This window comes from Leguminivora glycinivorella, chromosome 14 (genome assembly GCF_023078275.1).
Source record: "Leguminivora glycinivorella isolate SPB_JAAS2020 chromosome 14, LegGlyc_1.1, whole genome shotgun sequence".
Taxonomy (NCBI): Eukaryota; Metazoa; Arthropoda; class Insecta; order Lepidoptera; family Tortricidae; genus Leguminivora; species Leguminivora glycinivorella.
In genome coordinates, this window is record NC_062984.1 from 2,724,487 (window position 1) to 2,739,120 (window position 14,634).

General features: G+C 36.8%; 1 protein-coding gene across 1 annotated transcript in view; it reads right to left on the minus strand.

Moving 5' to 3' along the window:
• Positions 1–5,477: 5,477 nt before the first annotated feature.
• The window catches only part of LOC125233069, an 81,769-nt gene continuing 72,612 nt past the window's right edge, over positions 5,478–14,634 (minus strand). The window contains exons 2-6 of the mRNA XM_048138923.1: positions 9,921–11,552; positions 9,337–9,798; positions 8,805–9,035; positions 7,568–7,877; positions 5,478–6,910 (exon numbers count right to left, since the gene is read on the minus strand). Of these exons, the coding sequence (XP_047994880.1) occupies positions 6,723–6,910; positions 7,568–7,877; positions 8,805–9,035; positions 9,337–9,798; positions 9,921–11,150 (2,421 nt within the window). The 5' untranslated portion in view covers positions 11,151–11,552 and the 3' untranslated portion in view covers positions 5,478–6,722. The remainder of the gene's footprint in view (positions 6,911–7,567; positions 7,878–8,804; positions 9,036–9,336; positions 9,799–9,920; positions 11,553–14,634) is intronic.

Below are 14,634 nucleotides of genomic sequence, written 5' to 3' on the forward strand. Positions count from 1 at the left end.
CAATGTCCGAATAAGGCAGCCACAGACAGTCTTAAAAATTCATAATCTTAAAAAACATTTGTATGCAACCTGTCAGTTCAAACTGACAGAATTTTCAGACTAACGGTACGAAAATATATTCTGTCAAACAAGTCTGTCAGTAAATAAGAACTAAGAAAACTATAGGTACCTATCCTTTTCTCTAGCATCCTAAAGAAAAGGATGCATATAGTTTTCTTTGTTCTTATTTACTGACAGACTTGGTTGACAGAGTATATCTCTCTGATGTGGGAATTGGGATGACAGCAAAAAAAACCGGCCAAGAGCGTGTCGGGCCACGCTCAGTGTAGGGTTCCGTAGTTTTCCGTATTTTTCTCAAAAACTACTGAACGTATCAAGTTCAAAACAATTTTCCTAGAAAGTCTTTATAAAGTTCTACTTTTGTGATTTTTTTCATATTTTTTAAACTTTTGTTTCAAAAGTTAGAGGGGGATGGGACGCACTTTTTTTTCCTTTAGGAGCGATTATTTCCGAAAATATTAATATTATTAAAAAACGATTTAAGTAAACCCTTATTAATTTTTAAATACCGATCCAACAATATATCACACGTGGGGGTTGGAATGAAAAAAAAATCAGTCCCCACAATCAGTGTAGGGGGGGTACCCTAAAAAAACATTTTTTTTTTTTTTCACTTTTTATTTTACCACTTTATTGGCGTGATTGATATACATATTGGTATCAAATTTCGGCTTTCTAGTGCTAACGGTCACTGAGATTATCCGCGGACGGACGGACGGACGGACGGACGGACGGACAGACAGACAAACATGGCGAAACTATAAGGGTTCCTAGTTGACTACGGAACCCTAAAAAATTGCCCCCTCAATTTAACGGGATCATAGAGAATTAAGGAAAAGGAAAAACGCATTTTTTGCAAAGACAAACTTTAATTCTGTAATCAATTGTTAATCAAATTACAACTAATGTAAATATTATGTAAGTAGAGTCAACAAACTTATTATCTAAAATACTTCAAAAATATTTTTCATAAAAAAGTAAATTCATTGTTTACAAAGTCGGTGTTTCAAATGGCAAGTTCATTTTGTATTTTTTTAGATTTGAAGATTTTCTAGGTATATTTAAAGAAATAAATACCTAATATATGTACCTAAATCACTCGGCACTAAGAAAAAACTGACAAAGTAAACTAAAACTAACAGCTAAAATCAATTCGGAATCGTAGTCATTCATACAAAAATCTCAAAGGAACCTATGGGACCTAATCTAAAATGAATGCTACAAAAGTAAAAAAAAAAAAACAAACCACCACACATAATACGTAAACTTGCTATAAAATACTCATCCTTTGTCCTAGAAAGTTCTATATGTAAAGGATTTATATGTATCGAATACAAAAGTCTATGTAGATACTTGCCAAATTTAAAACACATACATATTTATAGTCATAGGGCTTACGGCGAAATTATGGTCAAAAGCTGCACTTTATGCAGAAAGCAAGCCACTTTGCACAGTGATACTAGGGACCAATACAAACGTTTTCATCCGAGGAAACACGATTTTCATCCACTAGAATTCAAGATGGCGGACATTTTCCAAAATGGCGGCCGCATATTTTTAAAAATTTATAGAATCGTAACGGCTGCACCGATTTTGATGGTTGGGATGTCTATCGCATCGTATTGAAGAGTTCATTAATATAAAAAAATAAAGTCATAAAAAAGGTAAGATGGCGGCCGAATAATAAGAAAAATATGAAAATTTCAAACTTTTTTTTTCATTCTCGTGCAATTTACCAATAAATTTTCTATGATATGGTCACATTTTTATATATTTAAATTAAACCTGATAATATTATCTATATAATAAAATAAAAATCATGAAAATCTGTTGAGTAGTTTTTGAACTATACTCATTTGAAATGGAGCGCGCGGATTTGAAAGACGTTTTCGCACGTGATGTAAACAATTTTGGAATCATAACGGCTGCACCGATTTTAATGGTTGGGGTAGCTATCAGTTTGTATTAAAACATTTATTTATATAAAAATTAAAATCATTTAAAAAAATAAAGATGGCGGCCGAATAATAAAAAAAATATGAAATTTTAAATTTTTCTTTTATTCTCACGAAATTTACAAATAGTTTTTCCACCATATGGTCACATTTTTATTTATTTAAATAAAATCCGATATTAACGTCTACAAAATGAAACAAGAAACATTAAAATCCGTTCAGTAGTTTTTGAACTATACGCATTGAAAATAAAGCGCGCGGGTTTGAAAGTCTTTGCACTTGATATGTGATGCATCGTATCGTTTGGTACCGCTATACACGCAAGACTGATTATTTATTTTGGTCTCAACTTACTATATTACTATTCAGAATCAATGGTTTTAGTATTTATATATATTATTAGTTTCTTATTCCGAGTTTAGGTATATTTAGACAACCCCGTAAACTTGACCATCACATAATTTTTATTTTAATACGTAAAAGAACTTAAATGCACATAACATAACATTTGTATTAATAGCAATTGTCCTTTCCGAGGACTCCAGAGATAATTTTCGACAACTTCTGTAGGGGGCTACGGAAACATATATTAATACAAAACATATTTTTTACTTCTCGTCTAGGTTATACTGAAAGATAAAAGAGATACAAAATAATATCAAACAAGGAAATAATGATAACATAATAATTTATAGTAATAGCATAGTGGATACCCCCTCCCAACTGAGGGGGCCTGAAATCTTCTCGAGGCTGAGGCGTAGGGTTAGAGCCGGCGTAGCTTTATTTGACATTCATATGCGCATTGTAATATGCCTACTTGAAAAATAAATATTTCATTTTCATTTTTTCATTTTTTTTATAATATCATTTTTGCAAAATACTTTTTATTTTGGCAGATCCCTTTGCAAATAAAACATTATTAATACATTGCATTATTTGCATTGCGCCGCGCAGGGTAGACCCACAACACGTACAGCGTATTGTTTCGCAGCCTTTTTCACAACCGCAATTGTCCAAGTATACATATTCATACCATATCTCCCTGTTTTCAGACCACTGCAGTAAGTACCCAACTATCGTTGTACGTCTTCCAACCCCAGGATGATGGAAGTAATATCCAGAATATGGGGCGTTGTTATACGACACGGAGTGCTGCCGATGTTGGTTAGGTACTAATTTATTTTCGGTGGTAAACAGTTTCATGCTCACCAAGTTGAACTGGAGTGAACTTTTCAAGCATGGCGATTATTCCTCCCGGAAGACTTTGTAGTTACTGCGATGTTTCTATCAAAGCTGGTATAACTTCAGTGTGTGTGCAAACAATGTTTTAGAACATGATTTTTTCCTTTTGTATTGAAAAAAGAAGTGGTATCAGACGTAAAAGCGTAAAAACCACGAATAGCAGTAGTACCTTATACTCCGGTAGGTTATTCTCATTTGAAGTCTTAAGAAAATATACTAGATAAGAATTGGAAATTTCCCAATATAATTAGCTCCACAGATCACATTCTTAAATGCCAAATTGGGACCGTTCTTAACACATATTTTAGTGAGCAAGCATGGACTCAGGCCTGTTTACCGGTATGGTTTGGCGGCTGAGGCACTCGTAAAGTGTCATTTTGCCGTCATTCCTGCCTCCATTTACATCACGTCCGATCTCGCACGTAACGCCCTGAAAGCCTCCACGGCTACAAACTGCGAGATAAACTCAACGAAGGGCATTGGACACTCTAGCATCCGTTACCACCCTGAACTCACTCGAGGTCTCACATGAGGCAAAGACCTTTCGAGGCTCTAAGCTAGGTCCAAACCCGAATCTGGCCTGACTTTACGTCTATCCTTCACCCGAAGACTCCAGTGGTTTTTATTTAAATACCAAGACATCTGTATCGGAAGATGTGAGGATACGCGTGAGTCCCTGTTCCACCATATCTTTTGCGCGAGGTACAATGAGAATCAGCTTCTTCCGGTTACGTTCCTATGGTTTACCCTGAAATAGCAGAGCAAATGTTCTCTGAGGAAGTAAATTGTTTAGAAAAAAAAATCACCACATTTATAACATCAACAGGCTATAGTTTCTCGAAAAAGTCTTGTTGGTTGTCATGCTGAACAGTGTATTCCTGGAGGAATAATGGCCAAGCTTGAAAACTTGATCCGCAGACTCAACATTTATAGGTTAACTTAGTGCGCAAGGAACTGTTTCCAACCAAAATTAATAACCAGCATCCCACCAACATCGCCAGCACTACAAAAACATACGCTCCTTGTCACAGAAAACAAGTTATTTTATACATAGATATTTCTGAAGCCCCCTACAGAAGTTGTCGAAAATTATCTCTGGAGTCCTCGGAAAGGACAATTGCTATTAATACAAATGTTATGTTATGTGCATTTAAGTTCTTTTACGTATTAAAATACAAATTATGTGATGGTCAAGTTTACAGGGGTTATCTAAATATACCTAAACTCGGAATAAAAAACTAATAATGTATATGAATACTAAAAACATTGATTCTGAATAGTAATATAGTAAGTTGTGACTAAAATAAATAATCATTAATCAGTCTTGCGTCTATAGCGGTACCAAACGATACGATGCATCACATATCAAGTGCAAAGACGTCTTTCAAACCCGCGCGCTTCATTTTCAATGCGTATACATAGTTCAAAAACTACTGAACGGATTTTAATGTTTTTTGTTTTATTTTGCAGATGTTAATATCAGATTTTATTAAAAAAAATAAAAATGTGACTATATGGTAGAAAAACTATTTGTAAATTTAGTGAGAATAAAAAAAAATGAAAATTTCATTTTTTTTTATTATTCGGCCGCCATCTTTATTTTTTAAATGATTTTAATATTTATATAAATAAATGTTTTAATACAAACTGATAGTTACCCCACCCATTAAAATCGGTGCAGCCGTTATGATTCCAAAATTGTTTACATCACGTGCGAAAACGTCTTTCAAATCCGCGCGCTCCATTTCAAATCAGTATAGTTCAAAAACTACTCAACGGATTTTCATGATTTTTATTTTATTATGTAGATAATATTATCAGGTTTAATTTAAATACATAAAAATGTGGCCATATCATAAAAAAATTATTGGTAAATTGCACGAGAATGAAAAAAGTAGTTTGAAATTTTCATATTTTTCTTATTATTCGGCCGCCATCTTAATTTTTTTTATGATTTTATTTTTTTATATTAATGAACTCTTCAATACGATGCGATAGACATCCCAACCATTAAAATCGGTGCAGCCGTTACGATTCTACAAATTTTTAAAAATATGCGGCCGCCATTTTGGAAAATGTCCGCCATCTTGAATTCTAGTGAATGAAAATCGTGTTTCCTCGGATGAAATCATTTGTATTGGTCCCTAGTATCACTGTGCAAAGTGGCTTGCTTTCTGCATAAAATGCAGTTTTTTTCCGTAAGCCCTATGACTATTATCTGCGTGTCTCTAAAATAACAGGCACAATACCAAACGCTATCTAGGTACTGTACTAACTAAAATCACGGATTGTCCAAATTTTAATAAAGCAATGATCATAGCTATTATAATATACAAAACTATGCAGATCATCATAAATAACTGCGATGTCATACAAATCTAAGGCACACTAGTCACTCAAATTTTAATAACTGCGTAGGCACAACTTTCTAATTTCCATTTCACAGTTTAAAATCATCACAAGGGGCTATTATATTGTATGGGGTAGCACAGGCCTTCACAAAGTGTAAATCTGCAGCAGGTGTCATGTTCAAGTTTTAGCTTGAATCCTATCCTCCTGGGGTTCAATGTCCTAATACTAGGACAAAATACCTACGATGTAATTTGAATCTACGTTTAATAGAATTGAGTTGCTTTTGTTTTGATTCGTTCGATTTAAAAAAAAATTCAGCCCTGTTTTATAGTACCATTGATTCAAATTTGATTGGCAAATTTTTGTATGGTGGATCGCTAGAGGATAAATTTAGTCTGTATCATTCGGTATTTAAATATATGTAAACAAAATGTACCCTCAAAAGGCTCCTTAAGCCACTTGATGAATACCCGACCAAATAAGCAAGTTAAAGACAAGTATTCCCGGTGAACTCCAGTATGGGGTTCTTCAAAAAAGGAGTGTACAAGTTTCTAATGGGTCGGCAACGCGCATGTGACACCCCTTGAGATGCAGGCGTCCATAGGTTACGGTGACCGCTTTCCATCAGGCGGGCCGTATACCTGTTTGCCACCGACGTGGTATAAAAAAGGTCGTCAGCAACAGATTCGCTTGGTTTTTGTATTTGGTTGGTCAACCGATAAAAACTACACGAACATGTCCAAATTATTTGTCTAAGTTTTTAAATGCCTCAAAGTACAGAGTGGTAGACCCGTCAACTCTCTACGGAGCGTAAGTGAACTACTCTGTTCTGCTGCGTACTGGCACCAGTGGCACCCCTAACGGGTTTGAATTCCTGTGTGATCGCAGTAGTGCTTTCAACTTCATGTGTTGGTAACGCCATGATCCCCGAGAAGCCTGAGTGGACTCGGCTCGGCGTGCACGCTACGGAGCGTGGATTCAGGACACTAGTATGACCTTCAATTGTTTGACATGCACGTCGCACGCCCCGCCACGCTGCACGTCCAATATGAACGTGCATGCACTCAGGCCTTACAGCCCCAAGTAACCCGTCCTTCTCATTTCTTCTAAAGTCTAATGTACAATGATCCTAACACCCGGGTCCGGTTCCGAAGCGACGTCCTTCGCCAGCGGGGCGTTACCGCAGATCCGGAAGTTCTTGGTGTACGGAATCACGCCGACAAGGATACCGGAGATGATCACCCAGATGCCAGCCACGTAGAATGCCGCGTCCCAGTAACCTGTCTTGTCTTTCAGGCCACCTGTAATGTAAGAAAATGTATCGTTGGGATTATAAAAATCTTAAAGTGCTGTATTCATTTTCATTTAATGAATACATAAGATATTTGTATCCGTTTCTTCTTCAAATCGTTTAATTTAAATAGTGATTAAATCACCTAATCCTCAAAATGTCTAGGTTACTTTCCGGCCACAGCAGGACAGTTTTTAAATGTTGACCCTTCGATTTTGTGAATTTCGTTCAACAATATAGTCTCCACTACTAGCAATCTATATTCCGTTCCACAGACTTTCTAACGGAAAATTCGTGGGTTCGAAATTCAAAAATCGGTCCCCAGTTCTGTGATTTAGAATTCGAATAGTCTATCATGGTTTACGAGTACGGTAACATTAAAATATTTACACATACTACTATCAAAACAACTGATATAGGTATCCAAGTAGTGACAATCCATACTAATATTATAAATGGGAAAGTGTGTGTGTCTGTTTGTTTGGCCGTCTTTCACGGTAAAACGGAGAGATGAATTGACGTGATTTTTTCAAGTGGAGATAGTTGAAGGGATGGAGAGTGACATAGGCTACTTTTTGTCTCTTTCTAACGCGAGTGAAACCGCGGGCAAAAGCTAGTTAAAAATAAAGTCAAAAAAGTATAAACATTTCAGTTCTTCATTACTCACCAGCCATAGGTGGTCCAACAAGATGCCCCAACCCCTGGCTGAGCAGCACCAACCCATACGCCATAGTGAACCTCTCCAGCGCAATAAGCTCCACCAAGATGCTCGGAGTATACGAGTAGGAACTGGAGAACGTCAGCCCGAAGATAACTACATTCACAGCGATGATGTAGAAGCTGTGGGGCGCCAACGGGTCCATGATGCGGATGAGGACGGGGAACATGATGATGGAGACTCCGCAGAAGATGAGGCAGAGCGCGTAGGTCTTCGTGATGTTTACCCAGGGTAAGTCGCCCATCCAGCCGAGACCTGCCTGGAAATTAAGGGTTTCTTTATCAGGACACGGATCACAAAATCAATCAATATCTAATATTAGGTAATTTGATTTGTGTTTCATGTCACATCTCTAGATTTACAATCCTGTACTATTTAAAGTTTCTTTTTGATCCAACGGTTGACTGGTTATGCCTTAAGGCATTAAGTCCGCGTGTACAATTCTGTGTCGCGCAATAAAGTTTAAATAAATAAGTACCTATCTGGGACGATTTTTATTTTGTTGTCTGTTTTACTTTTACTTTCAAATGTGGGAATTTTTGTACTTCTGCTACTCAGAATCATGAGCTCTTTCGATTCTGCAAGAGAAAAAAATGTCATAGATTTAAATGTCCACTTAGTTACAATTTCTCACAGAACTTGTTTGATCGTAACTCAAGAGGACAGCAAAAAAATGTATCATTGAGACATTTTTTGTCTCCTATTAGAATCTAAAGAGCTCATGATTCTGAGTAAAAAAAGTGTAAAAAAGTGAAATCGAGAACAAAATAAAAATATGAATAAAAATATACCCACCTTTAAGTCAAAATTCCCCATTCGGGGGGCGATTTTTGAATCTCACATACGGGATTTTGTCACTAAAATACCGGTTGAAAACGGTGACTTGCTTATTATTTTCAGTGACAATTTTCTGAATTCGAACGCGTGAGACTCAGAAATCGGCCCCTCGGTTTCAGATTTTTTAATGAAAATTTTCATTAATTTGAAAAAAATAATTCGGGTAGGTACTATCTGAAAGAACAATGCAATAAAACGAAACCGAGTTTAAATAAGGAATTAATTTCGCGCTGATCAATTGAATAAGTCATTATTTTTTATCCAAAGTCCTTTGCTTCGACAAGTCCCTATCTTTGAGATGGTAGATTATGGAACAGTATTATACAAAATAAGGTTAAATGATACTTACAATACCAATAATATTAGCTACACCGAAGACCGAGAGCATCACCGGACCCTGGTACGTGGAATACCCAGTCTCCTCCATGAAGCCAGGCAGGTAGAACAGCGGCACGATGAACCAGATGAACAGCACCAGGGTCGAGAGGTTCATCATCAGGAAGTGGAATTCGGTGAACATGTTGAAGTCGAAGGTCTTGTTCAGTGCGTCGATCACTCGCTTTCCCCAGGAGCCACCAGTCTGAAAATACCATTGGGATTCTTTTATTTTATTCTTAAAACACTAATTTAGCCTAAATCTTTAATGTATGGTATACTCGTAGTAGACTTATTCATTGATTTCAATAATTCCGATTCTGTGAATAATTTAGTCTAAAAAGACAAAACTTGAATAACTAACATTAGAGATTATAAAAATGATTAGAGAAACACGTATAAAATAATCGACACCAACACTGCTCGAATGCTACAAAATCCTGCTAAAAATTCGATTAAGTAAGAAAAATAAGACGCTCACTAGTCAAGTGAAATGTCATAATTACCTCTTGCTCTTCTATTGACCACATGGAATTCCTGTAAATGTCAGGACACGAAGACGCGCGTAGCTTGTATTTCGCAATGTTCATCATGGCACCTCTGTGCATAATGGAATTGCGATGCACTCTGATACCTCTTAAGTAGTGATTGTCTGTCTTCAAGTTCCACCAATCCTGACGGTCATTTCTAGGAGCTATAATGGCTGGCTTATTTTCTGGAATCGGTTGTAATAGCTTCTCCCTAACGATATCCAGTTTTGTTTCAAAGTCCTTCTTTTTTTCTTTTTTATTTAATTTCAGTTTCATTGACATTTTAATAGGCTTATTTTTAGGCACTTCTGGAGCTGGCTCGATTGGGAGCTTTTGTTCAGAGTTGCTTCTTAAAGCGAGAAGTGATGGGTAGTTTTGTAGTATGATATTGTATAGACGTTTATTGGTTGATAATAGATCTAGCACTTCTACTGGAACCTGTAACAAACACAAAATTGTATAATACTTCCTATCGATGAACTCATGAAAACTCATGGGATAATTGAATATGCTTAAAGTATTTTGGGTACATAACATAATATTATTAAAAATTGTAATACCTTTTCACTCTGTCGCAAAAATGTTGGCAGGTTAATGACAGAGCTAACTTTGTTGGCTGCTGATAGGTCTGCATTCATTTTGGTCGTCGCTTCCACTTGTTCTGCTTCTGCTATAGATGCTACTAGAGCCGTTAGTATATATTCCGGTGTTTCTCCACTTTTCATCAATGATTTCAACTCTTCTGCACCAGGATAGACAGACTCGCCACCGCCTGATTTTGCAGATTTTGCTGAAATCGATATTGAACTCGACGCTCTTTTCGCTTTACTTAATTTCCTACTCTTCTTCTGCTCCTCAATCAACCATTCAGGGTCTCTCATGATAGCACCACATACGCACACATTAAGTACCGTGCCTGCCAATATTAGGAGTGTTCCTCTCCATCCGTAGTAGTCCAATAAAAACGTTGTGAGTGGTGAATATATAAATGTTCCGAACCCAACGCCACAAGAGCCAAGTCCTACAGCCAGATTTCTTCGCTTCTCAAACCAATATGCTATGGACACAACAGCGGTGACGTACAAGAGCCCCATTCCTAGACCCGCCATGAGACCATAAGTCACATACAGAACTCCCACAGAGTTACTCACTGCTGCAGCTACAAATCCAATAGTAGAGGCGACACCTCCTAAGATAGTCATTTTCCTGCATCCATACCGATCTACAAGGGCGCTCATGATAGGTCCAGCTATCAGTGGGACGGATATGAATAAGCTTCCGATCAAAGACACCTTGGCTTCGGTCGTATTAAAGTGCTTCACCCACTTTTCGTTTATTAGTCCATACGAGAAGGCTAAACCGTCAGCGACGGTCGCGATCAAGAATGACGCGAGTACAACTACCCATCCCCAACCACCGTCAGGTATCTGTGGGCCTTGCTCTTCGGGCGGCTTGCTCGAGCAAATACTGTCCGTATCGCCCAGCCCCAAGAACTTAACTCCTTCATTTGTAGAAACCGCATCCTCATCTTTTTCATTCTTAGTATAGGACACAGCCAAACTGTCCGTAACATGGTTCGTTTTCATAGAATTGACAGTATTTAAATCTCTATCACGCTTGTCCTCATTGTTCAACTTCTCGTCATCCGCCGCATCTATATACTTAATATTGTCGGCTTTGTAAAGTAATGGAGACGTAGTCTTCTCCTCTTCAGACGGTACCTTTTGTTCATACTTGAATGCTTTCTCTTTCCCTGGAATTCCATTTGCCTGGGCTCTTTGCGAGTCCATTAGTTTTTAACGCGAGCGTTGTTTTAAGTACGGGTCTAAGTACGTACTTGAGTGCTCTAATTCACGCCTCTAAGGAACGTTGATTTCTACCGAATTTGGGTATGACACCCAGATAGACTGTCTACGTCGAGGAGATCCTGATTTCTCTCGACGATTGTCTTAATCTTGGGTCTCTAGCTGAATAGCGACAAGGCCGTTTGGAGATACAAAGTGTAAGAGCGCAAGGATTGTAAGTTGTCGGGTTCATCAAGGACCGGCTAGTCCTCGATTTCACACTTTCGAAATAGTCACTTTCTTTATCTTCGCGCGTTCTACTCCTGAACCTTCGAAACTTTAATGACATGAAGCTTTAAAGTTTCGATAAGTGCAACATTTCAACTTGGCGATGAGCAGGGTTGAAATCTGAAACAAGAGAAAGCATCTGTAAATATACGGGCTGATACAACATTTGAAATTAGGCTGATGTCGTATAGATTATTGTAAAAACCTAAGTAACATAGATATACACTATAGGTACACTGTATACAGTAACTTTTTGGGGATTTCAATATCTTTGTTGTGGCAACACAAAAGCATTTTTCTAATAAGGCCAGTCCGAACGCGATAGTCAAATCGACCAATTAGAGCAGAAAATAAATTGGTGTCTATCCCCATTGCTAATTTTACATTTACATTAAATGCCTTGTTACCTACGCTAATTCGCAATGACAATAATTTAGTAATATTTAATTCAAATTTCTGCGTTACGTTACGGGTAATATCAGTCATAAAATTAAAGGAAAATCGGCTAGCCGAGTCTGGTTACGTCCACAACGCTCAATTTGATCAGACAATTTACTTCGATTGGCGAAAATTGATCTCGTCTGGACTGGCCAATAAAAACAAAATAAAAAAAACTATCGTTCGATGACACTGACACAATATCGCCGGCGCCAATTCGGTAATCAGTTTGAACTTTTATCAGAAATAGGTATAATAACATAACCTAACACCCAATTAATAATAGGTACCTAATATAATAACCTCGTAAGTATAAACAAGGAACATATGGCACTGGTCCCACCACGAGCTAGTAAGCTATGAGCTATCGGCTATAAAAACGAACAAAATATAGTCGCTCCCGTGCAAATAAAAGAGACACGGCGATGTTTATAGTTACTCGCCCAGCGGTGAGCTATCAAAATCGCCGTGTCTCTTTTATTTGCACGGGAGTGCTTAATTGCTTATCTTTTGTTCGTTTTTATAGCCGATAGCTCATACCTTACTAGCTCGCGGTGGGACCAGTGACTAAAGGTAACATACTAGATTGTTTCAGAGACATTATAGTAGGTAATAATAAATTATTTATTTTATGTGCCACACATTTTTGAAGAGCGTTTAATGTCGACAAAACAGTTGCATAAATGTAAATTAATCATTATGTCATAATTATGTTACAAAACTGTACAAATTGTTGGACGGTAGACAGGTAATAAATATGCCTACAATCTATGCCAACTATTTTGTAGAGGCATCCAGAAATAACATAGTAAATAACTAAATACCCATCTCATAATTTTCTTAATTTTTGACCAAGGAATGTGATGCAAATAAAACTGTTTTATGATTTACACATTACCAACTATCCTAAAGAATTGATAGTTAAACTGAACTGCTAAAGTAAAGAACTACATAAATGAATTTGAGCTGAACTAGTGAAAAAGGAGAAGAATTCATTGACGACCGGTCTGGCGCAGTCGGTAGTGACCCTGCCTGCTGCGCCGCGGTCCCGGGTTCGAATCCCGGTAAGGGCATTTATTTGTGTGATGAGCACAGATATTTGTTCCTGAGTCATGGATGTTTTCTATGTATATAAGTATTTGTATATTATATATATCGTTGTCTGAGTACCCACAGCACAAGCCTTCTTGAGCTTACCGTGGGGCTCAGTCAATCTGTGTAAGAATGTCCTATAATATTTATAAAATATTATTTAATATTTATTATTATTCATTTGAATCTCATCACATTTGCTGTTTAAAGGTCTCATTGCGTCCACGTGTACTGAAGAATAATGTACTATTTTATTCCCTTGGGAATGGATTTAGTTTTAAAAATAAATACAATCCGTACAATACTTCAGGCAAAGGATGTTTCAATCAGCCAAGGATTTTTTTTTGCACAACTAAAATTTGACTATTAAGCTATACAAAAATATTATACTGTATGAAAAATGCATTTTATTTATGTTTTACAATTATTTCAGTGCGTTTTACATTTATTTTGTAAATTTCACGTAGATATAAATCGTTATAATTTGCAATCTGGCAGGAAATTGTGACGGCCTTCTCGATTTGCGCTTGACCGCGTTGCCATAGCAACGGGCAGTACAACACGGCCATTCATTGAAGGTTTTGCCTAATGATTTTTTTTCTGTGTTTTCCTCTCAAATGTGATGAAAAATATTCTGTGTAACTCAGGAGGTAAGGATTTTGTAAACTCGTGTCTATAACTCTCTCCAGCCTGCGGCTGTCGCGAGTTATTACACTCGTTGACAAAATCCCCCTTACATCCCTTGTTGCACAATATACTGTTATTCGCGAACTGACAGATAACTGACAGAGACCGTTGTCGTCCGGCGAATTGATAGTCAGCCGTCCCCTTAAAGGTGGACGGGACGCAACTTTATTAAAATAGGTCACGAAACCAAGGCCCTTCGTTTTCGGAACCATTAGTCTTGTGGACGTTAATTGTTAAAATAAATCACAAAAATTAATGGTCCCCGTGAAAGATAACAGGCAAGCGTTATCATTATCGATTGAGCTATGTTGTTGTTGGTAACACCGTGTCATTTATTTATTTATTTAAACTTTATTGCACAATACAAAAAAAATACAAATGGTCTCGTTCAAATCAAAGAAAAAAAAATCTTGTCAAATCACTAACTATTCTACTTGATAAAACTGCATGGTGTTCTGACAGAAAGACTGTTTTCCAAGAAAAATAAATATCAACAAACATACCTCTTTGATAGCTGTTGTTACCCTTTTTAATATCGGTAAGGTATTAAAATAGTTTTCAATCAAATAATGTTGTACTTCCCAGGGAGTGTAGTTAACTAATCGTACTATAGTCAGTTTAGTGTAAGTTTCGATAAGTAGCAATTTGTGCGCTAATTTGAAGGAATTGATTTTAATTAACCCTTTAATGCATATTGTTGCCATTTGGCTACAATGCATATATTTTTAAATAAACTAGCCAAAATATAAGCTGGACGTTTTTATATATTTTTCCTAGATCCTGCATCTAAGTAAATAACTAAATAAAAACATTATTTCCAACCAAAAATAAAAAATCATGCATTTAATTAAGGATTAAGATAAAATGGCGGAAAAGTGTGAAAAAACTGGATGATGGCGATTTGTAGTAAATGATTTGGGCAGATTTTTTCAGAGTTAGTAATTATTTTATGTTTAAATATTTTATCATAGGGGTTCCACAAATA